The 25,818-nt window shown below is 45.2% G+C and overlaps 1 protein-coding gene across 1 annotated transcript; it reads right to left on the bottom strand.

Annotated features, from left to right (window-relative positions):
* Positions 1 to 13,488: 13,488 nt before the first annotated feature.
* On the bottom strand, positions 13,489 to 22,099 carry GCM1 (glial cells missing transcription factor 1). The gene is made up of 6 exons (XM_050894988.1): positions 21,998 to 22,099; positions 19,952 to 20,204; positions 18,877 to 18,989; positions 17,743 to 17,871; positions 13,900 to 14,109; positions 13,489 to 13,785 (listed from the first exon to the last, which is right to left on the bottom strand). The coding sequence occupies exons 1-6, from the start codon at positions 22,097 to 22,099 to the stop codon at positions 13,489 to 13,491; spliced, it is 1,104 nt and encodes a 367-aa protein (XP_050750945.1).
* Positions 22,100 to 25,818: the final 3,719 nt, after the last annotated feature.

Below are 25,818 nucleotides of genomic sequence, written 5' to 3'. Positions count from 1 at the left end.
GAAAAAAAATCATGAAACATGACTGCTTCTGAAGACAATATTCCTGCATCTTTTAGGATTGACAACCTTCCTACCTTGGCAACTGCAGGTATTCTGACATCTTTTGAAGATGCCTGTAGCACGTTTATTAATTTAACCTCAGAATGCTCTGTGAGAAATAGCTGGGTATGATGCAGAGTTAAGAAAAGTAAGACTAGTAAATCCTGCCAAATTAAATTATCCTTTAATGTGGAAAGCCAAGATGAGTAGACATTTTTTCCACACATTTTATTTCTGAATGAATGAATTTTCCCTTGAGAAGATACGTGCAAGCACTGTGACCCCTACATGTTTCCATGCTAAATTTACACCCGGTAAATTTCTTTTCATTAATTCTACTTCTGTAATGGTAAGAGATTGCTGAAGTTGCTAAAACAGAAGTTCTGCCTGGTTTAGTTTGCGAACTTTTTTTTTGCAAAGGAATTTGCTTGCTTCGTTTTTTTTTTTTAATCCTATCCTCCCCCCCCCCCCCCCCCAAAGCAGTGCTACCCCTGCAGGCTGTTGCAGCTTAGTAATAAACAAGAGCTTTGGGCTGGGGCTTCCTGATGTGTGTTTACTGGTACCAGTGCACAATGTTGCTGTTCTGCCATTAGGTGGCATGACACAGTTTGAAGCTTTCTTCTGTACTTAATAAACTAAGTATATTTATTTTCCCCTACAGCTTATTTAAAATCTGAGAACATTCCAGGAAAAATAGAGAAAATGCAACAAGCAATAGTTTAGCGTTGCGCTTAGCCTGCCAAGTGTTCATCTCCTTAGGTTTCTGCACTAGGAAGACGTCCACAATAACACAACTGAATGGGAATAAACAGAAAAGCCCCAGTTCTTCAAAGGGATTTTAAGTATCTGAATCTCAGAGTGGAGCCTTCAGTCCTGAGTTTGCTTCCCGGACTCCAGGAGGACAGCCTCCAGATGGGATCTGAAGCAGCCAATATGCGAAGCGGGAACATCCTTATATAAGGATGGCGTGCTGAAAAGAAGTGCGTCTTAACCTCTGCCACTTGAAGAGCATATGTTCCCAAAGCAGTGGTCATCGTTTCAGTCCCTGCCCTGCTCTGAACGTTTCTGTTCAGAGTCCACGTTTGCTAGGGCAAGGTTGTTGGCCCTAGCCAGGGCCAGGCAGACATGCTTTTGGAGGGTTTTGGTCATCCTGTCCTGCAGTATGTACAATGAATCTATTTGTTGTAGAACAGCTTTAATAAGGAAGACTGAATGTCTCCCCAGGAACCCTATAAAACTGGTAAACATGGATGTGAATGGAGTACCTCAGCTAGAGGAGAGAGGTAAACCCATGACCTGAAAGTGTGTTTACCTTCTCTGCGGATCTCCCCCAAACTTTGATGTTGCATCACCTGCTATCTTTGGGAAGCAAAAAGGAGCAATCCTTTCTCATATTTTTAAGAAGATACTGCAGGGGTGTCTCACAGCAAGGGGAGTTCAGGAAGCTCCTTCCTACACTGCTAAGAAATCGGGTTTAGGTCTAGTACTTCACACTTCAGTGTTTATTAACCTGGGTTGGCCAATTAAGATATGTTTTTAGGGACGTTAATTTTTATCAGCTCTCAGTTGCACATTTGAAGAAAAAAAAAAAAGGTACAAAATATTGGTCCTTTTTCTCCTCTTTTCCCTAAAGCCCAGTGTCCTTGCCTCCTGACTTGAACTGCAGTCACACAAACAGCTGACTTGGCTTTTAAGACAACTGGAGGAGCAGACATCTCAGGGCTGGTGGGGAATGGGATTCAGTGGCTTAGTGTAGAGGAAAAGGCACAAATCTCTTCATATTATAAAGGAAATTTGATAAACATGTATGAAAGTAATTATCAGTTACAATCAGTTTTCATTAAGAGTATATGTATCAGGGGGTTTAGGGTTTTTTTTCCTAGCTGATCTATCCCAATGGCTGTGGCATCTTCTCCAAGAGCAGCAATGCTCAAGATCAAAACATAGACAGAGATTAATCCTTTTGCCACCGTGTCTGACAATGTGCAGAAAGAAAATGCTTGGTCCTGGGCTACCTGAGATCTGCACCAACGCACGCAGAGCTGGCTCTGCACCTGCTGGGGATCGCTGACCTGTGCTTGGTAACTCGCATGTACAGAGGGGGCCAGCTGCACTAGAAGCTACTTAGCGGAAATTGTGTTTAAGCTAAATGTAATTGTTCTTTTGCCAGCACAGCCAAATCGTTCCCTGTACAGATTAATATAGGGATGAGTATCATCAATCTGATTGCTCCTCAAAAGCTTTTCCATTTTCTCTTTATAGTAAGCAATGTTAACTTACTTTTTTTTGGGGGGGGGGGGGGGATACCCAAGGAAAAGATTGTTCCTGTTATACAACCTTCAAGAAGACCTTTGAAATTCAGAGTACTTTCCACATCTTCTGTACTTTGGTTTCAGTAAAAATCAATGAAAAGGTCTTTAATTTGTTTTGGATAATGTGACATCTGCCTTAAATGACAAACGCGAGTATAGTGGGTTGGTTCAGTGCTGCCTGGAAATTTAATCACATGGAGAAGATAATATTGAGTACCCTTAAACTCACCTTGAGTCCACATATTAGTAATTGACAGTGTCTAGACAGATGGTGATCTGGAAAGTAAAGTCTGGGAAAAATAAGCTTACAGATATTAAAGTCAGCTGCATTTCCCAGTGGTAATAAAGTGGGAAGATTGGGGGGGTTAACTTTCATAGCGGCCGACAAAACAGTTGCCAGCAGTTTTGTTTGGAACCTGCTCCCTCTTTAAGAAGTGTGCCTTTTTAAACATTTCACATAAAACCCCACCAAAGTCTGTAGAACCTGAAAAACTACCACAAAAAGTAATCTGATGGTAACATGAATATTTGTCTGGGTATGTGCAACGCAGTGAATCAAGTTTTTCTTCTTTCCTCTTGAAGGACTCTAATTTAGAGTCTTTTATGAGACCAAAATCATACAGTGTATCATCAGCATGTGGTTACTGTTGTTCACAGGAATAAAAAAAAAACACGATGGAGCACACTGTTGATCAGCTGATGATCACTGAGCTTCAGCACAGCAGCATTCCTGATCATCTTATGCTAAAATTGCATTTCTGCTTCTCATCAGGCCTGGAAGATGATTTGCTATAGAACAACTGTAACCTAAACAAAGTTTAAACTTGCAGCATATGAACAGAGAAAAGATTACTGGTTACCCCAGTTTTACAGTCAAGCCTGAGTTAAGGTTTTCCAAAAGATCTAAGAGAACTAGCTGCTGTGCTCTCCTTCAATTTGGTGCTCTTTGCCCCGCTGTAGTACTTCAGGACTACTAAAATACAGAGGTATTAGAGAAAATGTGGATCAAAGTAGGAGTCTGCAAGTTTTTCAGGAGCCCTGGTGCTTCAGAAATGTGCAGAGTATGCCTACTGGTTTGGGCAGCGTCTGTATGGCTAAATGCAGGGTGGGCTGAAGCATGGTGACGCAAACTACGTCTTTCTGTGCTACTTGCCCTGGGCACAGAGCAGCCGCGCAGTTGTGGGGACAGCCCAAACGGTAGGGCTCGCTCTTCTGCTGTGTAAGAGTCCAGGCCATTCTCGGGAGGCCGCTGGCTGACCCATCTCCCTGGCACTGCCTGTATGCCTTCATCATGAGGCATTTGGGGTTAATGATGGAGAACCTGGCCAGGCAATCCTAACTGTAGCTATGCCCAAACCACCCACATTTCACATAGTAGTGATCTTGGCCTGCACGAAGATGTGTGTGAGGTTAAGCTTTCTCTCATTTTGCTCTGAAGCTTTCCTGAAGCCCAGGCCTGGGAGCAGGCTTGATTCCTTGAATGGGCAAGAGCCAGACAGAGAGAAAGACTTTTGTTTCCGAATTGGAGGAGGAGTTATGTTGTGGTTACACAGGTAGAGCTGATCACGTGTAGGAACTGAGCTCCGTGGAGATAGTTCCAAGTTCCCACAAGTCTGTGCCTACTAAATATGCGCAGCCAGACTGCATGGTTAGGATAAGGTAAAACAGGACTTTTACTCCCTTGCTATAGATCTGCATTTATCAACAGGACTAGGATGGGATAACAGCTGGCAAAGTTATAGTCATCATGGAGACGAAGAGACTATTCTGATGAAAAAAAGACCACATTATATAGCTTACCTGGGTAATAACAACTACCTGCAGCAGCAAATATGCCTGTGCTGCCCTCACCCTCCAGTGAACCGGCATCAAAGCCTGCCTGGATACCAAGCCCTATGACTGCTGCAGGTCAATTTTTAGCCAGTTCCCTAACAAAATGAAGTATTAAGCAGTCATCTTGTCAGCCTGACAGTTTCCACCAATAACTTTTGAACTCACTGAGCAGTTTCCAAATAAATTTGACAGTGGGACCAAAGATTCAATTATACCAAGTTCTGACGGGTTTGATGAAAGTAGGCGATGTGTGCAAAGAGGCACTGCTAGTATCTCCGTGGAGAGAAAGCCTGCCATATGATGTCTATTTTCAGTTTTTATATCATCACAAATGATCTTTATAGTACTTTAATAGTTTTTTATACTGTTCCATTATTAGACCCCAAAGAATTCACGAGGGAGAGTGGCAGAGGAAGCCAAGCCCCAGCTTCACAATTTCTGCCATGTAAGACCATGGTTTGAATCAAGAAGGTAGAAGTTCTGAATGAGGTTTTTTTAAGTGAAATTAACCTCCAAGAGTAAGTGTGGAAAAACATAAATCCACTCTGTGCAATGACAGGAGGGAGGGAGGAGGCTGTCTGGAGTTCAGGACGGTGTATTCCCAGGATGAAAGAGCGATCCGGCTTGGAGGAGAGTAGCTGTACGCTGCCTGAGGGGGTGTGGGTGGCCAAGAAATACCCACTGACAGTGTTAAAAGGATCTACTTAGGAAAACTTTAAGCTTCTTGCTGCATAATGAGGTTTTCTTCTCTTACTGGAATAGGGCTTCCGAGAGACCAACCATTTAAAAATACTGAAGCGCTCCCTTGGCGCCTGGCAGGGACCTTTCAAGAAAGCATTAGTTTTACAGGAAAGAGCAAATCACACGCTTTATCACAGGGTCGGGCGAGATCAGGGGACACAGGACAACCCGGCAGGGAGGCGGAGTGCTGTCTATTGACAGCAAGGTGCCTCATCTCCACTGTATGGAGGGTCTGCAGCCTCACCAAGCAGCCAAAGCCACCACAGGCTGGCTGCTGCGTGCCGTGGAGCAGTGCTCTCTCCCTTTTGCAGCCAGGGCTGGGAGCTGGCGCTGTGGGTGCTGGAGCTCACAGCCACACTGCAGGAAGGCCACAGACATGTTTTTGAGCAGGCTTCTCATGCAAATCATGGTTATGGAGAATAGTTTCATCTGGCTGAAGATAAACATTCCTGACATTCGGCAGTACTGCTGTGTGTAAAGCAGTTAACAGTGAACGTGGTAATTTAACAAAGTCAGGCAAACCTCCTCTGCTCCCAAAAGAAGGGCTCCACAAGGCACTGGGAGGGAGCAGGGTTAAGCTGTATACAAGATAGTGTCTTTGAAGGAGCATTTTCTGGAAGTTCACAAGAGGAGGCTGGTACGTGGCAAGAGTTTTAGTATCATTGCAATGAAGTACTCAGTGAGTGCCTTGTCCGAGTGCTTCAGTTAAGTTAGAGCTTGTCAAGTCACACCAGAACTTCCTGTTAAATTAGCTGTACAACTATTATTAACTAATGAGCTATAAAATAAAAATAAATCCCGAACATCCCTCAGTTGAACTGGAGGGAAAAACCTCCTTCTGCCTATTCCTAGTGGTGGGTTGTCCTATTGGCCGAGAGGAGGGGAGGAGAGCAGGTTACCGGCAGCCCGATAGCCTGCTGGGTGATGCTCTTCAGGTGAGCTTTGTGTGTTTCACTGCACTGATCTACCACTCCCCATAATTTCAGTGGCACGATGGTGGTCGGCGCAGGTGATCCTGCGCTCTGCCACGCATCCCCCTTCAGCAGGGAGCAGCCATACCTGCTGCGCTGGCTGAGGCTTTCCTCTGGGTCACTGCGTCCGAACACCAAGCACCTTGTGGCAAAGGGACCCCCGGCCCACCCCCGGGCTACACGAGTGGGAGAGGGAAAGCGAGAAGCAGCCCTCCGATGCAGACAGCATCCCCCTGCCTGGACAGGGCTGGTGCTTTCCCTAACCCATCTGTACAAAGAGTAACAGGTTTGGGTTTTCATTTCTCCCGGGGTGTCTCTTGGCAGGTAAGTGGGGCCTCTGGGAAGTTCAGTCCTTCTTGGTGGGGTGATTTAGTGCGTAAAAGTGCGGTAAGGTCGGGGCAGGATTACAGTCTGGCCTGAAGGTTTCTCCTAAGCCCATACAAAGACCAATAAAGATCAATGACTCCAGTGGAGTAAACCGGCAAGACAACATCAATTTACTTTTTATTTGAACTCACTTTGGCCAGGGTCTGTTCCTTTATCCTGTGTTTCACCCACCCCAAGGCCGGACACGTGTTCTTTTTTCTCCTGCCCTCCTCCTGCCCCTAGACTTTCCTCTGAGCACAGGGTCAGTGGGTCTCCAGTCACGCCATTTACACGTGTACCACCTTGTCCTACCACCCCTGGCCTCTCAGACAGGGAATCCCATTCCTCTCTGTGGGGAATCAGGGAAGTCCAGAGGCAATGAACATGAACCACCCCTTCTCCCCCCTGAAATGTATTGCTGCTTTTGCTGTCAGCTTGGAGGGCCCTGCCTCCAGGGATCCTGCTCTGCCCAGGGCCGTTGCTGGCTGGGCTGAAGATCATGGTTTCCTCCTGTCTTTGCTGTGACTTGAGCGGAGGAAATCTGGATGTTTGGCAAACAGCTTTTCACGACACCCGATGTTTACACTATCCACAGACATTAGGTTGGTCACAGCTGTTCACGTGGCAGCCGTTAGTCATTGCTGTAGGTGCCTGAGTCCAGTGTAAGGCTGGGATGCCACCAGCTCACCTTGCTGCCCGCAGGTGCCAGGGGAGAGGCTGCAGACATGGGGAGAGCAGCATGTCGTTGGCCCTCTACTCCTCACCTGGTGTTTGGGGCAGGACACCAGCCAGTCCCTGCTGTGTCCTGGCAGGGACATTCTGCTGGGGGGCAAAGGGGTGAGGGACCTGATCCTGCCACAGTCATTTGCTATCTCTAGAAGCAAAAAGGAGCTGGATGCCCAGTTGCCGTGTGGCTTTGACATTTGCTTAACAGCTTCCACCAGGCACAGAAAGCAACGAGCAAAGAGGACACTCTTGTGCTGTGGTTTGTATTATTTATGACTATCTGTCTTTAGAAGAGCAAATAGATTGGGCAACCCTTGGTAACAGAAGACTTAAACCACATCACTGATGATACAATTGCCAAATGATGTGAAGTTTGAATCTTGACATAACTGGTTTTGAGAAATGAAACACACTCGCCTGAGACAAGCCCTCTAAGGCAGTTTTGCTTCCTCAGTTACTAACTGGAAACTGAAGGAATGAGCTCAGAGTGAAAAGCTGGCCAAAGACCTTCCTGGCTTGCCCTGTCCTCTGAAGAGACTATCTGTGCCTCAGGAACTACTTGCCATACAGGAGATCATCTCACGTTGCTCACAGAAATCAAATAATCCAACAAGGAGAACAAAGGATGCTTGTGGCATTCAGATTGCTGATGCTGCTGTCTGCAGGGCCACAAAGGCCGTGTCCTGCTGCCCCAGGGTGTTCCTAGTATGTCAGGCCTTTGGATGACTTTCCAGATGTGCCACATGATACACAGCTAATTCAAGCAGAAGCGTCTGGAGACTGCAACTGTCTGGTATGAGAACAGCTATGGCTGATCCTAAATGTTCCCGGAATCACAGAATAGCTGAGGTTTCAGTCCACCTCACTGTCCACTTAGCAAGCCCATACTTCATCAGCTTGTCTGTGAGGATGTTATGGAAGACAGTGCTGAAAGCCTGGCTCAAGTCAAGATAAGAAACATCCACTGCTCTCCCCTCATCCACCAAGCCACTCATCTCATTGTAGAAGGCTATCAGGTTGGCTAAGCACAATTTCCCCTTCATAAATCCATGATGACTGCTCCCGATCACTTTTTAGTCTTTCATGTGTTTGCAAACAGCTTCCAGGAGGATTTTCTCCATCACCTTCACAGATTTCGAGGTGGGGCTGGCTGGCCTGTAGTTCCCCAGATCTTCCTTCTTGTTCTCCTTCAAGACAGGAGTGACGTTGCTTTCTTCCAGTCTTCAGGAAACTCTCCCAATCACCATGACCTTTCAAAGATTGCTGAGAGTGGCCTCACAATGACACCTGCCAGCTCCCTCAGCACTCATGGGTGCATCCCATCAGGGCCCATGGACTTATGTGTGTTGGGTTTGTGTAAGTGCTCCCTAACCTGGTTCCCCTGCATCGATGGTGAGTCCTCCTCACTCCAGGAGGTGGGCAATGTTGGTGAAGTTTACCTTGGGAAAGACAAAAACCCCATAGTGCCTGGGGACTGCAGCAGCTCAGGGAGAAAGGGGCACTGTATTGAATCAGGGCCAGTCTGCATAGCTTGCACAAGAGCCAGGTCCAAACTGCTTAAGGTGTTCAGATGTGCAATGTTAATACCCTGTTCACACTCTGCTTTGATTACTGATTGCATCTATTTTTACTCTGACACCAGCAGACTTCCTTCATTTTTTCTTCTTAAATAAACTGTGCCACCTTCCCATCTTCCTCTGCCTCCCCTGGGTCCCCACGCCAGTCACTACCCTGCCACATAAAGCCTGTTCCTGGCACAGACAGGCCATATCCCTGCTGAGATCCACCACGGGCCACTTTTGTACATTTTGCTTGCAATAAAGTCAAACACATTGGATGGTCCCATTCTAACTCCTTGACTGTAATTACTTAAAAAGCCCCAAATGACTATATTGCGGGGAAGCGAAGCAAAGTTTCCAGGAGTACCAGGCACACAGATTAGTAAATCTCCCAAAGGCCATGAGGAAAGAAAGGCTTTATACAATTACTCGGAGCGTATCCCCTAAAGCTTCCTCAGCTGGAGTCCTTTCTACCACCAGCAGTTTGACACACTTGTTTCATTTAAAAATATAGAGAATGCACTTAGGGCCATATTTTAGAAAATAGTCCATAACCTTGCAGTTTATATAGAACAGTTTATAGCCTCAGTCTGCCAAAGGGCAGGGGCTTTGTACAAGTTGAAAATGAAAACATCTGGCTGTGCTCAGTCTGAACTGCAATTCTTTTCACATGCAAAGGTAGAGGCCCCGGAGAGAGGAAGGCCAGAAGAAACGCAGGGTATGTGCCCAGGGCTGGAGAGATGTGGGTCAAATCCCCGTTCTGCCTTCTCATCTCCCCATTGGTATGACTGATACAGACGCATTTTCCTTTCTCACAATGATATTCTGAGGATAAATTCACTAAAAAATGGAGGTGTCCAGCTGCTGCCTTGTATTATTAAGATAACTCCTTCTGATTATATGTCTAGATTTCATCTTTAAATGCTGTATGAGTCAAAAAAAAACCCATAAAAGCTGTGTTTCTGTAAGATACAGTCTGGCTAATGTATCATTCTGAGCAACATTGCTGTGGTTCTCCAATGGCCTCAGAAGAGCCCTTATATATAAAATATTTGCTTTGGAGCCAGCGCAGGGATTACTCCCAAAGAAATACCCTTTAAATGTTGAGGCCAGTGCTTTCAGAGCTAAGACCTTGGGAAAGCAGCGAGGGTAGACCATCCATGCCACGTAGGGATATTTGCATAAGCTTTGGCAGTAGCTACAGCCATCTGAAAGACCGATAAGCCAGAACAAAACATTTTGCCTGTGTAATCATCCACATCCTGACCTCCTTGCATCTTTACTGCCTTCCTAATATTTTACTGCAGCTGTGCCTTGCAGAAAACCATTTTCTGCAGCAGAGAATAAGGTTACAGAGTTACCTAGGGATGGATCCTCACATATCAATTGGTGTTTCTTCATGAAGCTACCCTGAATAACCTCAGCGTTCAGTATATTTTCTTAAAATTGCAGAGGATAATGCATCTAGTGCCATCTGTCACCTCTGATTCTTATCACCGCCCAACTGAGCACACCACCTTAGAGCTGGTTAAAAGAGGCTTAAAGCAGCGACATATATCCATTTCTTTTCACATATCCCAAATATGTTGCAAAAAGTCATTTTTGCAAAGGTCAGAGCTGGGATTGGTATCTTCATATTTTGAGCCAAACAGATATAAATTTGGCACTATATTGACCCACCGTGCTGATTGTACCAAAAGTGGAGGGAGTTGCTGCCAGCACAGAAGTCACTGCAAGAACATGGAAAGGTCAAACTGACCCTGGCAGCTTGTAAATCTGGAAAGCCTTTCTGCGTCTAACCTTAGAAAAATCATGATGTCTCAGTTTCTTCCTTTTTAAAAAGGAATAACCTGTCCTCCTTGAGCCCGAAACGTGCTCCTCTCAGAAACATACTGGGTGCGATGAACGCTGCATGAACAGGGGCTGGGGGTCCCCCCAAACTGTGGGACAGTCCTGGGTGCACAGGATTACAAGCACAGGAGCTGCAAGAAGGCACGGCCCTGCTATGGCGGGTAGCTGCTGAGTGAAGCTGTGCCCGCGGCAATAGGTTTCGTTTCGGAAGCCTTTTGGTTCAGACTGAAAGGCAAACCACCAAAAAGCTTCCTGCTTCTCAGGCAGGAAGGCAGGTTTGGTAGTAATTGTCTTTTAGGGAGGTTTGGTAGTAACAGTCCTTTAGGAAGCCTGTGAAACTCAGTAACTGGATGCTACCCATCTTCAAAGACTTGAAGAAATGTTTGATCTGCAGGAAAGAAAATCAGACATGAGGAAAAAAATGCTAACAGTTGGGACTGGGATGGTCAAGCCATGGAACGGGTTATGGGATCGGTTATCGAATCCCCTTTGCTGGAAGTTTTTAAAAACAGAGGAAGAGGTTGGTGGGTGTAAAGGGAACTGATGGTACTTTGGTGTGGGAACAATGTCTGAGGAGCCTCCCAGACATTGGGACGTGTGGTACCACACATCTGTATGGTACCATTGCTGGAAGGCGATGCTGGCAGCGGTGCAGCGGAGAGGTAAGAAATTCAGAGGCGAGGCGAGATGAGACAGAGCAGAATGGCAGTGGGCAGGGTCCGTGCCCTGTGCGGTCCCTCGCTGGTGTGACCGGTTTGGCAGTCGCAGAGGAATCTCAGCTATGGGACACGCAGCCCTGGGGGACCTGTCTGTCCCTTGTCCTGCAGCTCACCTCCCGAAGCACAAGCGCTTACGGCTCCTATTGATTTCCCTTTTTCTGTCTTAGAGGTGGAGGTTGTTATTACCCTTGATGAAAGTTTCCTTCTCTGAGTTACTGATCCAAAGAATCATCATAAAACACACAAAGTTTGGTATTAGCGTGGGAGTAACTCACAGACTAAATAAAAGTTTGGTGAACTAACCTTCACATACAACATCGGACTGTCGTTTTGTGACCTACATTTAGATTTTTTCCACATAAACCAAATCACTACACATCCCCTGTTTCACAGATTGCAATAAACATTTTGAAGCACTCTATAAATATAATTTGTTCTTGTCTCGTAAATGTCTCTGAACTCCACCCTTCACAATGAGAGTGGTTTCCCTAGTAACTAGTATATTCCAAAGTCTTTTTAAAAAAGAGAGAATCTAAAAAGAGGAAAACAAGCAAAAAAAAAAAGACGAATGACAAGACTGAACCTGTTTGATGGACACAAGATACACCACAGTCTGAGGTACTGTGAAGCTTTTATTGCCACTTGTTTCGTAATACTGTCCTCCCAGACTCATCCCAATAAAAAGTTTATTTCGCCTCGGACTGCTGGGGCACGGCTTGCTCCGCAGGCAGGGCAGGGCATGGTTAGGACCACCAGCTGTGCAGCACGTGGAGCCAAGGCTCTCTACCTTCGTGGTGGTTAGAGGAATCAGCCATGAAATGTGGCTCCAGACATGACATCCCTCAGCTCTTCCTTGCAGAGGTGGCAGTGGGGACGTGTGTCAGTGCCTCCCTCTGCAGGGCGAGGGCCGGCGGCCCCTGAAACCCAGTCCAGAGAGCAGCAGAGGCTAGCCATGCAGGAAAGTCATGCAGACGTGATTTATGGGAAAAGATAAAGGACTCTTTGCTAAAGGTCTCTGGGCTGGCTACTAAGTTCAGGCAAGAAAATTCATATTTGGCACCCTACTTTTTTAAACAAATGTAGGGAACTGATACCTCCTGCTGAAATGTAGCTTACGGTAGCGGTCGGAAAACGGGGTGATGTACGGAAAGGATGCTGAAGGATTCCCTACAGTCTGCACTAAAAGAAATGAAAAGTGTCTGGAAAAAGCAGCAAGGCACCTTGAATATATACAGGTATGAAACTGGGTTCAGCCCTGCAGAGAAGGACTTAGGGATACTGCTGGATGAAAAATTGGACATGAGCCGGCAGTGTGCACTTGTAGCCCAGAAAGTCCATTGAATCCTGGGCTGCATCAAAAGAAGCATGGCCAGCAGATTGAGGGAGGTGATTCTGCCCCTCTACTCTGCTCTGGTGAGACCCCACCTGGAGTACTGCGTTCCGCTCTGGGGCCCCCAACATAAGAAGGACATGGACCTGTTGGAGCGAGTCCAGAGGAGGGCCGTGAAGGTGATCAGAGGGCCAGAGCACCTCTCCCCTGAAGAAAGGCTGAGAGAGTTGGGGTTGTTCAGCCTGGAGAAGAGCAGCTTTTGGGGAAACCTTATTGTGGCCTTTCAATATATGAAGGAGGATAATAAGAAAGATAGAGAAAGACTTTTTACCAAGGCCTGTAGTCATAGGACAAGGGGCAATGGTTTTAAACTGAAAGAGGGTAGGTTTAAATTGGACTTGAGGGATTTTTTTTACGAGGGTGGTGAGACACTGGAATAGGTTGCCCAGAGAAGCTGTGGATGCCCCATCCCTGGAAGTGTTCAAGGTAAGGTTGGATGGGGCTTTGAGCAACCTGATCTAGTGAAGGATGTCCCTGCCCATGGCAGTGGGGTTGGACTAGATGATTTTTGAAGGTCCCTTCCAACCCAAACCGTTCTGTGATGATTCTATACAATACGTTCGCAGGGCTGCTGCAGTGGAGGGACTTAGATCACTGCCCGAAGAAGCTGGAAGAGTGCAGAGGGTCACACATGACAGTTGTGGTCCTTGAGGTCATCCATCTGCACCTTCCACAGTCCCACAGGCTTGAACAAACCGAGCATCAAGGGGGATTGAAATGCTACCAAACCAGAATGGCAGCGAGGTAGTCTGTAAGAAGAGCTGATACTTTTATTAGATCAATGAAATAGTGGGGAAAATATAACAGTTAAAAAAAAAAAAGAACAAAGACAAGTCTTCAGGTATGAAAGCCCCTCCTGAGGCCTGCAAGAGGAGCTAAAGAGGGAATTGGCATGGTAGCACTTTCACATCGGCATTGCAACAGGGTTGGAGAATTAGGCCCATTGCCAGAGGAAGGGGGAGAGAGGACATTTAAACCCGGTCACCGTAATGGGTACAAGTTAAAAAACATATCATCATTGCAGTAGTTGAGACCCATATGGCGCCCTCCCTCGCCCCCGTCTCCTTCGCTTCCCCTCAGAGGTGCTGAGAGCTGGCGGTGGTGGTGTGCCCCACTCGCCATGGGGCAGGGGCCTCCCTGAGGCGCAAGGTAGGGTGGCGGAGGGAGGCAGCTGCCGCCGTAGGCCAGTGGGGGTTTCTCCTCACAGGATTCATCCCCCAAAGGGCCAGCATTAGGCCCGAAGGGGTCATGGCCGCCCTTTGTCACGGGCAGGACGTGCTGGGTGCTGGGGTGGGCGCAGTGCTGGGGGGAAGGGGCTGCGCAGGGCGGGTCGGCTGCAGGGACGGCGGGGCCGCTGCAGGGCCTCCTGGCGCTGGGGGTCCTCCCGAGGGCCGGGCTCCTGCTCCAGGTCGGCGCCCCTCCGGAGCCCCCATCCTCCTCAGCTGCCCTTGGGTATGGCGGCTGCCCAAAGCAGCTGCCCAGTGTCGGCTCCCGGGAGCTTTTGCTTAAATGTCCCCCGAAATTAGCAGGTAGCGTGTAAGCATCCGGCTTGGAATGAAGCAAAGGCAAAGCCTCCCTTGTTGGCATTGCACCTGTCAGAGACTTGGGAAAGCAAGGCGTGGTTTAGTAAAACAAGGTGTAGTCTAGCAGCATGAAATAAAAACCGTCCTGTATGAGACCCTCACGAATGCATTCAATTAATACAGGTAACGAAGCAGATGCCATAGCAGAGCCTCCTTGTAGGGTAGTGCCAGTGGGCTTTAGGGGCAAACCAAACAGGGCTCCCAGATCACGGGTCTGGGTTTGTTTCACCAGTGTTTGCCCAACCCCTCTTTTACACTGAAAGAATTGTTAGACCTCGCATTCACAGCCCTCGGGGTCCACTGCCAGCATATACTGAAGAAGCACCTGAAAATGAAATTATGCTAGTACATTTGACACCACAGAATTAATTTTTTTTCTGTAGAGTCTGGAAAAGCTAAGTATAATTTTTTTAAACTGATTGTTTTGAAGTGATCTTTTCACTAAAATAATGTTATGCTTCAGCTTTCCTCTATTTCTATTTCTAATAGAAGCTCTACTTCTATTTCTAACTGATAAATTTTCCTATCTTTACATTTTTTTACCCCATAAACAGAAATTTCATTCAGGGACAGAGCAGCACACAAGAATTATGCTTCTGGGTCTTTTGTTCTGGATATTTCACAACTTCTTTAATTGCCCTAATTATTGGATTATAATTTTGCAAACTTTAATTCCTTTCAGAACACTCATTCTGTGCTATCATTTCTGATGAGTACTTACAGGTCTTTCTTCTTCGTAATTCTGCTTTTGCATCCATTTAATTATAGTGATTTTACTGACTGCCAGAGTAGCAAAGCTCCTTTCAGCTGTTCTCCACTCACCATGAGAAGAAATTCCAACAATCTGATGTAGGATCCAGCCAACCTTCAGCTAAAGACCCACTGATGCCATAGAGAAAACATCCTGTGTATCACTTGCTCTATTTTGGGCTCATACATTTTTCTAAAGTTCTCCTCCCTGGTGCCTTGTGAGCACATTACAATTGAATCTTTTCAGAAGACTTTTTGCAGATTCAGCAACACAGGTTCTGCGTGTCAATTAACTCAGATTCCTGAGTTAATTGTATCACAGCCAGTCTTGGCAGAACACGAATATGATGGGTTATTCCTGAGAAAAACCTGCCGGAGAGCCATGAACTGGAAAGCCAGCTGAGGGTAAATGGTAACACTCCGACTGCACAGAGTCAGACCAGCTGAAGAGCAGGCTCTACAATTAGATACTTATGACATCGTTGGTCTGTTCCTACTCCCACAAAATTCGAAGTGAAAACACCAGGAAGATGTTGTAGGAAGGGAAAGATGAAGACATGTCTAGAGGGAACTTGACCTCAGTAAGACCAGGAGGCTCAGGCGTAAAAGAAAAAAAGCCATGTGGCTCAGTAACATTTCCTAGGTGAGGACTATTTTAGTGTTCATGGGGACAGAATTAAACTGGTGATGTGAAAATCATTGTTTCTGTATTTGTTAGAGATTTCCACAGTGGCTCAGCTGCTTTTTCTTATGCTCATGTTTCCAGGCGCTTGTGTCAAGAGGCCACCATCAGTCCATCCTGTACTCTCTGACTGTCCCATCCCAAGTCAGTGTGTCCCCATGAGAGTCACTCCTGAGCTCCGGTTTTTAGTGTCCTCCTGAATATTTCCAGTAGAAATAGCTGCAGCTCTTAAATTCATATTCTATTCAAATGGGTTTTATTTCCTCTGTTCACTCTTTGAATCTACTTCTTGGGCTCCTGGATCCCCCTGCTTCCCCATGTTGTCCATTTAGGAAGGCTGTCCCCACCTAGCCCAATTACCCCTTTTGTCTGTAGCTGAAGGGGCGCTAATTACTGTCCCGAACACCAGGCTGGGGAGGATGCACCACCTCTAGCGCACCAAAAGACAAACTGCATGTGAAGACTGGTGGTGTACAGTTGCGTGTAACACAGCCTTTGCAAAGGTCACCGGAGACAGCCTCACTGCTCTACCCAGTTCCCTCCATCAGGCATGCAGCAGTCCACGGGATCTCTGTAGACGCTTTCACAAGGGTTTCCACACCCAGCAGAGTTGATGTTTTAACGTCAGTGCCTCTGTAAGTCCTTCAAAGCACTCTTCTGCCTTCAAAGCCCACCTGGAGACCCAGGGAGCAAGCAGGGCACACAAGGCAGAGGTGATGCACCTTCCCCTGATCAACCGTGGCAAAACCCAGGGGGGACAACCAGAGGTGGAGGGTGCCTTCGCTCTTCTGCAGCACCTCCTCCATGTCAGTGGAGGACCTCGGGACACATGTCAATATGGAGAAAACACGACTTCCTGCTGTCTCTCCAAGGGTGGGGCAGTGCCTTCTGCACCTGAGGGTGCCCTCACAGCCCTTGAGGGTCTGCGGATGGCCAAATCCTGCTCAGGGGCAGCTGCCCTGCAGGAGAGCATCTCTCTCCCTGACGGGCATTAAGTCTGTGAATAAAACCATCCAGGCCTGCTACTGAAGTAAGTGGGTTTTCTTAAGTAAAGGTTGGGGGACTGGAGGAAGAAGGAGTACGGATTTCTGGATTTGCATTGTCAATGACAAGTTTGTTTTGTCAAGATACCATACACAGTATATAATAGGCATATCATAGAGGTAATGTTATATATTGTATTCTATAGTAAAATGGTATACTCTGTGTGTGTGTGTACGTGTACACACATACACAAATCTTCCTCCTGAGTTCAGTTATTGCCAAAAGTATTTCCCAGTTTTAAAGTGTTCATTTGTTACAATTTTCTCATGGGGTGGTGTAATCAATACTGTAAGTTAAATCCAATTAAAACCTTCTAATATTCTCCTTCAATGTCAATACTGATTAGACTAAATATCTAATTACTTTATTCCCGGATTTCTTTGTAAATAATTTAATTTCTGGAGCAGCACTAACAAAGAACTTGTAGGAAATTTTTCTAAAGGCAACTCTTGCATTTAAAAAGGGAAAGAGCTGGGGAAAAGCTATGTCCATGGTGCTAAATAAAATGAGGCCAAGGACTGTTGGTAACAGGGATCAAAATGCATGGCCTAGCAGCGTCCACATTACACCCTGGTTTGGGCGACCTCTGGACCTGAAATGAAATGATGCAAGGGCTGTGTTGCAGCCCACAAAGGACCATTTTTCACAGCATCAGCTTGAGATTCTTATTGCCTGTGGCTTGTAGCATGACGGCACGTAGGGGCACAGGTAGGTTCAAAGCCAGGTGTGTACAGTGAAGGGACCCAAACCTGATGCAACCTTGTCCAAAATCCTGCCAGGGAAAGGTCCCTGGCACATGCTGTCCTCCTGACCCGCGCCAGGGCATTTTGTCTGTGAGCACGAGTTAGCAGTGGCCAAAGCCATGGCAGGGACCATGTGAATAGTAAAGCAACTGAGCCTGCCCTCCAGTCCTGCTTTGTTTACCAGTATAGATGTAATCCCCTGCTGCCACCAGGCCCAAAGAGGCTCCAGACAGGGGGTGCTGGCAGTGGATGACAGTGCTGAGCAGAGCAGGATGCTCAGGACAGCCCTGCTCCTTCTTGGCCTGATCACGGGGAGGCAGAATGCGGAGGTGGAAAGCCTGCTCCCACCCAGACCCAAAGCCCAGATAGCCTCCACTGTGCCTTGAACCATGGATCACTCACCCCATAATTTCATTGATTGATAACGAGTTACCTCAATCTCCCGGATTCTTTTTAATCTTGGAGAAGATGGAGAAAAAGCTGTCTGTGCTTTTTGGATTGATCTTCTTGCTTCTGCTTCTAGTTTTGTTTCTGGACGTGGATGGTCATGAGCTCCTTTGGACTTTAAAAAGGAATTATGATATGTTAAAGTTAGAAACAACCTTGTTGTTAATCTCAAGGGAGCGGAATTTGTAGCACAGGCCAAAACCACACATATGGCCTCATTTAATGCTTTGTATTTAATAAGACTTATTTAATGTGAGCTCAAGTAACAAACATATCTCAGATGAAGTGTGATGGGGTAGAAATTCTCTGAAATCATAAAACCAGTGCACCACATTTATGTGCAGAAAAGACTGCCCACACTAGAGCCTCAGTTGAAGCCACAAGGTCTTCTGCAGCCTGGCTACAGCGTCCCTGCCGTAATTTCCATTCTTCTCACACTTCAGACATGTTTATCAGAACATTAATTTCCATTAGCTTCCACAGAGAATTAATTTTATTTAACCTGCACATAAGTGAAAGACTGGAAAACAGGAGCCAGTTCAGTCATTATGGTACTAAACTAGGACTACAGCTTCCAGAAATACTGCCCATTATTTAAACACTTGCATATACTGTTTTCCAGATGTACGTTACATAAAATGCACAGATGGCGTTTTCGATAGACAGTCCCTTGGGTACAACCATTTCCTGCTCTAAGATAGGCTCATGCTTATGCATGGTGCCTTGGAGAAGAGGTTGAGATAACACGGCATTTCTGACTTTTTGAGGATTTGTTCGTTCCTATGTACCTGAGGCAAAGTGCTTCAAAATCAACAGGTTTTCGTGGAAGCCTAAATGAAAAATATAACATGCTGTAAAATCATAGTAGCATAGGCTAATTTAGGTTGGACGGGACCTCCGGAGGTCTAGCTCAGACTTATGCTCAGGCAGGACTAACTTCAGAGTTAGATCAGGTTGCTTAGGACCTTGCCCACTCATTGTGAAAATTTTTCTCCTTACAGTCATTTGACCTTGTCATATTCAATGACCCTTATTTGTTGGAACAAAAAATGTCCTTAATCAATCTTAAAAAAGAGTCTTTAAAATTAACTTGCATAATGTAAGGTAATTTTATACCAACCTGAAAAAATATGAATTGGCCTTCATGCCTCCAGAAGTTGGTAACTGGGTAACCACCATGGCCTCGGCAGGAAAGGAGCCGCAGGGGTCCATTGCAGTTTGGACAGCATTTCCCTGGAGCAAAGATGGTGGGAAGCATTTTCTATACAACACCGATCAGATGAATCCCATGTGATACAACGGTTCATTGGTGGTGGGTTGTCACTTCTGGTTTGGGGCTCAGAAACTGCACTGAGAAAAACTATGCAAACAACTTTCAAACGTAAGCAAAAATTAATATAAGCGAACTAATCATTGCCTTTATTCTGTTCCATTATTAAATATAAGTGGCAAAACCTATTTCTATTATAGCTTTATTATCATTTTATCATTTATTATCATGGTCAGTTTTAGTTGTTTTTAACTTGGCAGTGTCTGGAATGTCATATGTGTTCTTGTCCGATTTTTCTTGAAGACATCTTTCTGACCTCAGTGAGTGCTTGAGTAATACCTTTCTTTAGCCAAAATGTTCATCAGATCCAGAAGGCAGTATGCAGCTAGCTCTACTGAGCAATCAACAATCATTTGGAATGGTCTCGTTAAAAATATGCGTGCAGCTCATGTTCTTTATTTATATTGTCTTGCTCCGGTGACATGACTATGAGGCCTATGTTCCAGTCATCATAGTTTATGAGCAACTTCTTTCCTGCAAGACTTGCCTCCTGAGTTACTCTTGGGCCCATGCAATAATGAAGCCAACACTCAGGTCAGCAGGAACAGCACAGCAGGAAGCTGCCTGCACTGCACAGCTTTCTCAGTAGCCTCACTCTTGGGCCTGAGAAGGCTGGGAATCAATCTCTAACCATCAGAAACAGAGATTTAAAAAGAAAAAAAATGAGAAAACAAACAAGCAAACAACTCCTCCCCCAACAGTAAGAAATGTAAAATGCATTGTTCCAAAATCAAGAGTTGCATTTGAATATAAGGAACGGCAGCAGGAAGGTTGGAGAATCCAAAGAATATCCTCTACTTTGATTTCTTTTATGTTGTGTTCACTTATGAACTGCCGTATAATGAACAGCCATGTTCATACTCACGCTGTTGTTTTTGCCTAGCTTTATCACATATGGCTGGTCTTAGGTAGATCTTCCTTCCATCCAAGGTCGAGCAGTCATTGCCGCAGACCACCACCCCAAGGCAGGACTTTTTTAAGATGCGGGAGTTGTGGTTGTTGGTGTTTCTCATTGCCCAGCTGCTGTGGTGCCTCTGAGCATTTTTATCCTCTGAGCTATAGATATGTTTTACATAGGAATCTGGCCATTCTTGAAACCAGTCTGTCTGTCTTACGTCCTGTGGAGAGACCAAAGCAAGCCAAGTTCTAGGCTGGGGAAGAGAAGAGCTTGTGCAAGAGCCCAGCAGACCTGGTCTTCTGCTGGGTGTCCTCTAGCCTGGGTGACTCCAGCACCCCAGCAGGTGATGCTGGTTAGCAGGAAGGAGCAGTGGAGAGAAGGCAGAAAAAACACAGATCCCTGTGGCTCCCCACGAGCCCCAAAGCATCAGGAAAGCCTGGCCAGGAGGTTGTTCTCACTCATCCACGGGTCCAGCTCAGTGCAGGACCTCCCTGGGAAAGGAAGGTGGGGCATCTGATGTAAAATAGCAGATACTGTCCTTGCAGGCAGCAGTCACCGCCTGACTAACTTCTGTTAGCTTTCATGACAGAGAACCTGCTTTGCCTTTCAGGCTATTCACAGCAGTGTTACACTGAATCATTTGGCTTGATTTGGCTCAACTTGCTGGAAAAAGGGCAAATACTGAATCAAACTGAGACTATGCCCACTTTTGTAGGTCTTTAGTTCTGGACTTTGGTTCGTTTTGGCCTAACTGCCGTGAAAGACTTCCACGGTGATTTTTCTGAAGTCCAAAACAAAGAAACCTGACATCCTGGTCAGGTTTAATTTTCACTGCTATGAACTAAGCAAAAAAACCCCACGGACAACACTGTAAGGAACAATAAAAATAAAACTCAATGGAAAAAAACCCAAAGGACCAAACACACATCATCTCAGTGGGTACAGTCAACACAGTAAAATGCAGTAAGCTGTAAAGCACCTAACATACCCACTGATGGTTTTGAGGGAGAAGGTCTTGTAAGGGTACAAACATTTAGTAGGAATTTCCTTGAAATTGTTGATCGCAGCCACTGAGAGCCATTACAGCAGCAAGAACATCAACTGAGAAGAGCAAAACTCATGTGGTCCCCCAGGGGTCATCAGATAGTGTAGGGAAGGGTGTGGAGGAAGCCTCCAGGCTGAAATGCAGGTGAAGGTGACCTTGGGGTGGAGGGCAGGGAAGGAGGCAGCCTGGGACATGGAGGCTTTGGGCGAACAGCAGTGGCATAGTAGGGAAGAGACTAGGATCAGGTAAGAAGACAGGGTTGGGAGGTGAAAGGCAGAGCTGGACGCTGAAGGACCGCAGCAGGAGGAATCTGGCACAAGTATGCTGAGGTGAGGGACAGCGAGATGACGCTGGCGTGCAGGGTGCTGTGGGCTTTCAGTGGAGAGCATGGTTGAAATTTTTAGATAAGAGGACTAGAAAAGGACTGAGGGAGGGAAAGATCACTATTCTGCCTCTCAGCAAATCTCTGCAAACATGAAGCAAGCTTTCCCTAGGTGCTCATGAAAGGAGTGTTGCCCCCATGTGGAAAGCCAGGCCGCTTGCCTGGAGCCTGATCTGCAGCGAGGCTGAGCACCCAGAGTTGTAAGACAGTCGTGGGTGCTGTGCTCACTTCTCATAAAGCACTACCCAGGGCAAAAAGCGAGTCCTGGACATCTTTAATTGAGCACCCACAGCAGGAGATAATTTTTTCCCCTGCTTTCTCTGCACCTCATCCACCAGTGGACTAGAAAGGCAACGCATCTGCAGCATTGCTATTTTTCATGTATCAGCAGCTCTTTCAATAATACGTTTAAGGAAAAATGCATGGAAACTTCAGTATTCGCTCAGTATTTTCTAGCTTTTCACCTCAAAGTGGCAAAGAGAATAAAGGCAATGAGGCATAGATGACTGAGAAAGCATTTAAGATCAGCGGTGAAGTGGAGACAACTGGTCAGAACTGGATGAATTTCTAAGACGCAGACACATACCTGGGGAAGTTTGATGTCATTGATATCCCAACTTGTCCTTTCTCCATGTCGGGAAGCAGAGTCCTCCTGCTCCATAACAACATCATCTGCACCTTTCAGCATTTTTGAATTCCTTCCCAAAGTTAGCAAGAAAGTTTCTCCTGGCTGCTTTTGAAGTTGACTGACTGTCAGCACTCTCAGGCAGTTTACAACCAGGAAGCTGTTTCCTGAAGCTAAATGATAGAGAGGCTGCTCATTAAAGATAAAAATCAGTGTTCTTCTGCCAGAAAAACTTGTTCCATTAAAAGTTTTGCAAGCCAGCAATGCAGTGGAAAATACAGCTTGGAGATAGCCTGTGATGTTACAGAGGCATCGTTAACAGCAAGCAAATCGTGCCTTTGTCGTCTGTTTTGTTTTGCTTGGTCTCCTCTCATACCAAGTTTGTAGTCATGTAACTCTGCTCGCAGGCTCTTTGTACATCTGATCCGACTCTGGCTCAATATTTCCAGAGCCAAACTGATTAGACAGCTCAGTGGCTGCTAAGGGCTCTTTGAGTTGCTGCTTACCCATTAGATATTTCACACGCTGCACATGACAAAAGTGAGCAACAAGAGGGGACTGCTACATCATTTCAGATGAAATGGCACTCAACCATTTCAAATATTGTTGGCATCTCTGAGAGCTTACCAATTGCATGAGGGAAGTGTAGAAAAGGAGGTTGGGCTACCTGCATTTTCCTATCTCAACAGCAGACTGAAGTAAAAAACCCCACCAAGGTATGTTTGTTAAAACCAACAGTTTTTGCCTGAAATCTTGTAAAGCAGGTGGTTTCCCGGCTCCGAATTTCTGTGCCAGCCAAGCTTAATACCATATCCTCAGGGATCCCATGCACAAAAAAGTTTTGGGATTTGTTTCTTTTGGTAAGGAGAGAAAAGGCGAATCAGAAAATAAACAGGCCAGTTTTCTCTTTTTGGAAACTGGGAAAGCTTCAATGGTTTCAGGAAGGTCACTGTAATTTATGCCAATTAAGGATTTGTTAAAGAGTACTGAGTAGTGGAAAAAGTAAAATCTACTTAATGCAATTCTATTTCATAGACTTTATTAAGCATAATTTATTTTATTGTTATTTCTGGCTCTGCATATGCATGGCCCTTGGAAAGTGACTTAGCCTTCATGTCCTTAGTTTACCCATTTATAAAATATCTGTGATCTTAATTTCTCGTGTTATATTATCACCTCTAAAGCAAGAGTTTGCGGATATTTGCAGAGCATTTGAGACATTTGGCTGTATGGTGCTCTGGCAGCATAGTCGGAGCCCCACTGCCCCACTTCGTGGCTCAGGCTGTAGCAGTGGGGGAGAAAGAAGGCTATGGCAGAGCATCCCCATGGAAAAAGACCCCACAGAAGGAGGCCTGGTAGTCAGCACCAGTGCGCTCAGGAATCTGAACTGAAGCTGGTTCTTGGAGGGCAACTAACCCATCACAGGTTCGAATAAGATGTTAGACCACAAGAGAAGGGAACATCACTGCTCAGAAATACAAGCAGCTATAAGAAACATCAGGTCTTCATACATTTTCATATTGCGCTACAATGAAGATGGAGATAGTAAAGTCAGGACAAAGAAAAGGTGAGCTGCATTGGAAAACTGAGTTGAATTTACTAAACAAATGACCCTTGACTATTGTGTGCTCTAAAACGTGAAATGATTTGTTATATAATTCAAAATGGTAGTCTCATTGCTTTTAAAATTACTTTTCAAAATGAGATGGCTTAGAAATTGATTTTTAATTTCCTTCTTATTAGAGAAAATGGAATATTTCTTCTTGTATGTTATATTGATAGAGATAAAACAATAATTAAATATTACCTTAAAGTTTAATGAAAGACACAGATAATTTCCTAATAATACGCACAAAATAATGAAGTTACAGAGAATCATACATATTTAGCTACTTGCAGGCAAAGGCTGAAATAGTAGCAAAAACTTTGAGTGATAATTACAGGATGATGTGGCATATTAAATTTCTGATTGTTATTTGTGTAGCTTTAATTATTACTAAAGTGTAGCAGCTTTATAAATTGTAAGTTCTGAAATACTTTTTTCTTTCTTTTTTCTCTCCTCTCCTCTCCTCTCCTCTCCTCTCCTCTCCTCTCCTCTCCTCTCCTCTCCTCTCCTCTCCTCTCCTCTCCTCTCCTCTCCTCTCCTTCAGCAGAACAAACTGTTCTGCTTCTCTTAGGAAAAAAGTGAAAATTTAGATGTCAACACTGAATTATTTTGATTTGGAAAAATACATGTAAGAAAAATGGGAATTATTATATTAAGAAGGAACGATGTAAGTAGCACCTCTGTTTGGCACTGGAATGTGGTGCAATTCATTGTGCTTGAAAAACAGGGAAAGTAATCTAGTTCTCCTGCCCTTTGGTTTATTTTTGTTTTCTTATTCCTTGTAAATGCTCATTGATACAGAAGGTAAGCAGCAGGGTGTAGCAAGGTTCTGGTTTTGGTCCAATGTTTAATGTATCTGTTGATGATCTCGAAGCGAAGAAGACAGAGAGGGAGGAAAAAATGCACAGATTACAAAAATGTATCTGAATTAATCCTTTAGAAGAATTTACTCATATTTCATCCTGACAAAATAATTCATGTTTAGAAGGGTAATATTTAAAGTATTTATTTGTCTTCCAGAACTGCTCTCAGTTAACCATGGAAGTGACCGAGGGATCCATATGGGCAGTTCCACAAACAAAAGGTGTCAGACAAAAAGCGACCAGGCTATTGGAATACAGAAAGACTGCAGTGAAGAGCCATACAATAAACTATGGTATTACCAATTCATAGACCATCATTTATTTTTCACTTATGATACTGTGCAAAAAGACCAGTCCTTCCCAGAAAGAGAAAGGGCTCAGGGCATAGGAAATCCATAAAAGATGGGATTGTTCACTCTAGAAAAGAGACATATAAGCAATGGCACTGTAAAAATGACCTAAAATACAGAAGGGTGTAGAGGAAGCAAGGGGTGCTTCTCATTTAACCGCCCAAGAGCCCAGGGGCACAGAGTGAAAACAACTGGCAAATTAAAAAGTGAGGCAAAGAAATGCATTTTTCATTCACTACATAATTAGTATCAGTTTGGCTAATGAAAGCTATTCCCTCTCCCTACAAGCCTTGCCCCACTTATTTCTTTAGGCTCTTGTGCTACAGCATTACTACTAGTATTGCTGTAGTGTGTCATGAAGGTTGAACACTAGGCAAGACTGAAAAGGAGACCAAAAACATAGGAAAGAAATAATATTTGAAGATCTGCTATTTAATACTTGTGTCTGTGTGACATCTGAAATATGTTATAATACATTTAGAAAGAGATATTAAGCCTCGTATTTTATGACCTATGGAAATTTTTAACTAGCAAGGATTAGGAAGGTTTCTTCTATTTTCCTTAGAAGTACTTGGTGTACTTGGTGTACGCTTAGGAAAAGGAGTATGAATTTTTAAAAGAGATTATGTATATTACCAATTTACATGAGGCTACAGGTTAAATTAATTCAATATAATCTTCAAGCTCTTATTTGGAAGGACAGTCTTGCAGACCATAACCACAGACAGATGTCAGGAGTTCTTCAGCAGTCATCTGCGACAAGAGATCAAGGACTGGAAAAAGCCCTGGAGCCCTAAAAAGCTTCTTGCATTCAGGCTCACGCTCTGGAGAGAGCTGTGCAATGCTGCAGAGCAGTGCCTGGGGAAAGCAGCGGTGGCTGCAGAGGTTGCCCACTGCTGTCTTTGGCTGCCGGGCTCTACTGAAGGATGGTAGCTGGTGGCAGGAACGCGTGGATGTAGGCTA

This window comes from Gymnogyps californianus, chromosome 3, assembly GCF_018139145.2.
Source record: "Gymnogyps californianus isolate 813 chromosome 3, ASM1813914v2, whole genome shotgun sequence".
Taxonomy (NCBI): domain Eukaryota; kingdom Metazoa; phylum Chordata; class Aves; order Accipitriformes; family Cathartidae; genus Gymnogyps; species Gymnogyps californianus.
This window is presented reverse-complemented; position numbering and strand designations above follow the sequence as displayed.

Excerpts from the sequence above, each read along its gene's own strand:
- GCM1 (XM_050894988.1), bottom strand. The coding sequence starts at position 22,099 with ATGCTGAAAGGTGCAGATGATGTTGTTATGGAGCAGGAGGACTCTGCT. Across the intron at positions 17,872-18,876 it reads GCCAATTCATATTTTTTCAG|TCCAAAGGAGCTCATGACCA; the intron begins GTTGGTATAAAA and ends TCCTTTTTAAAG. Across the intron at positions 13,786-13,899 it reads CGACCTGGAGCAGGAGCCCG|CACGTCCTGCCCGTGACAAA; the intron begins GCCCTCGGGAGG and ends CCCAGCACCCAG.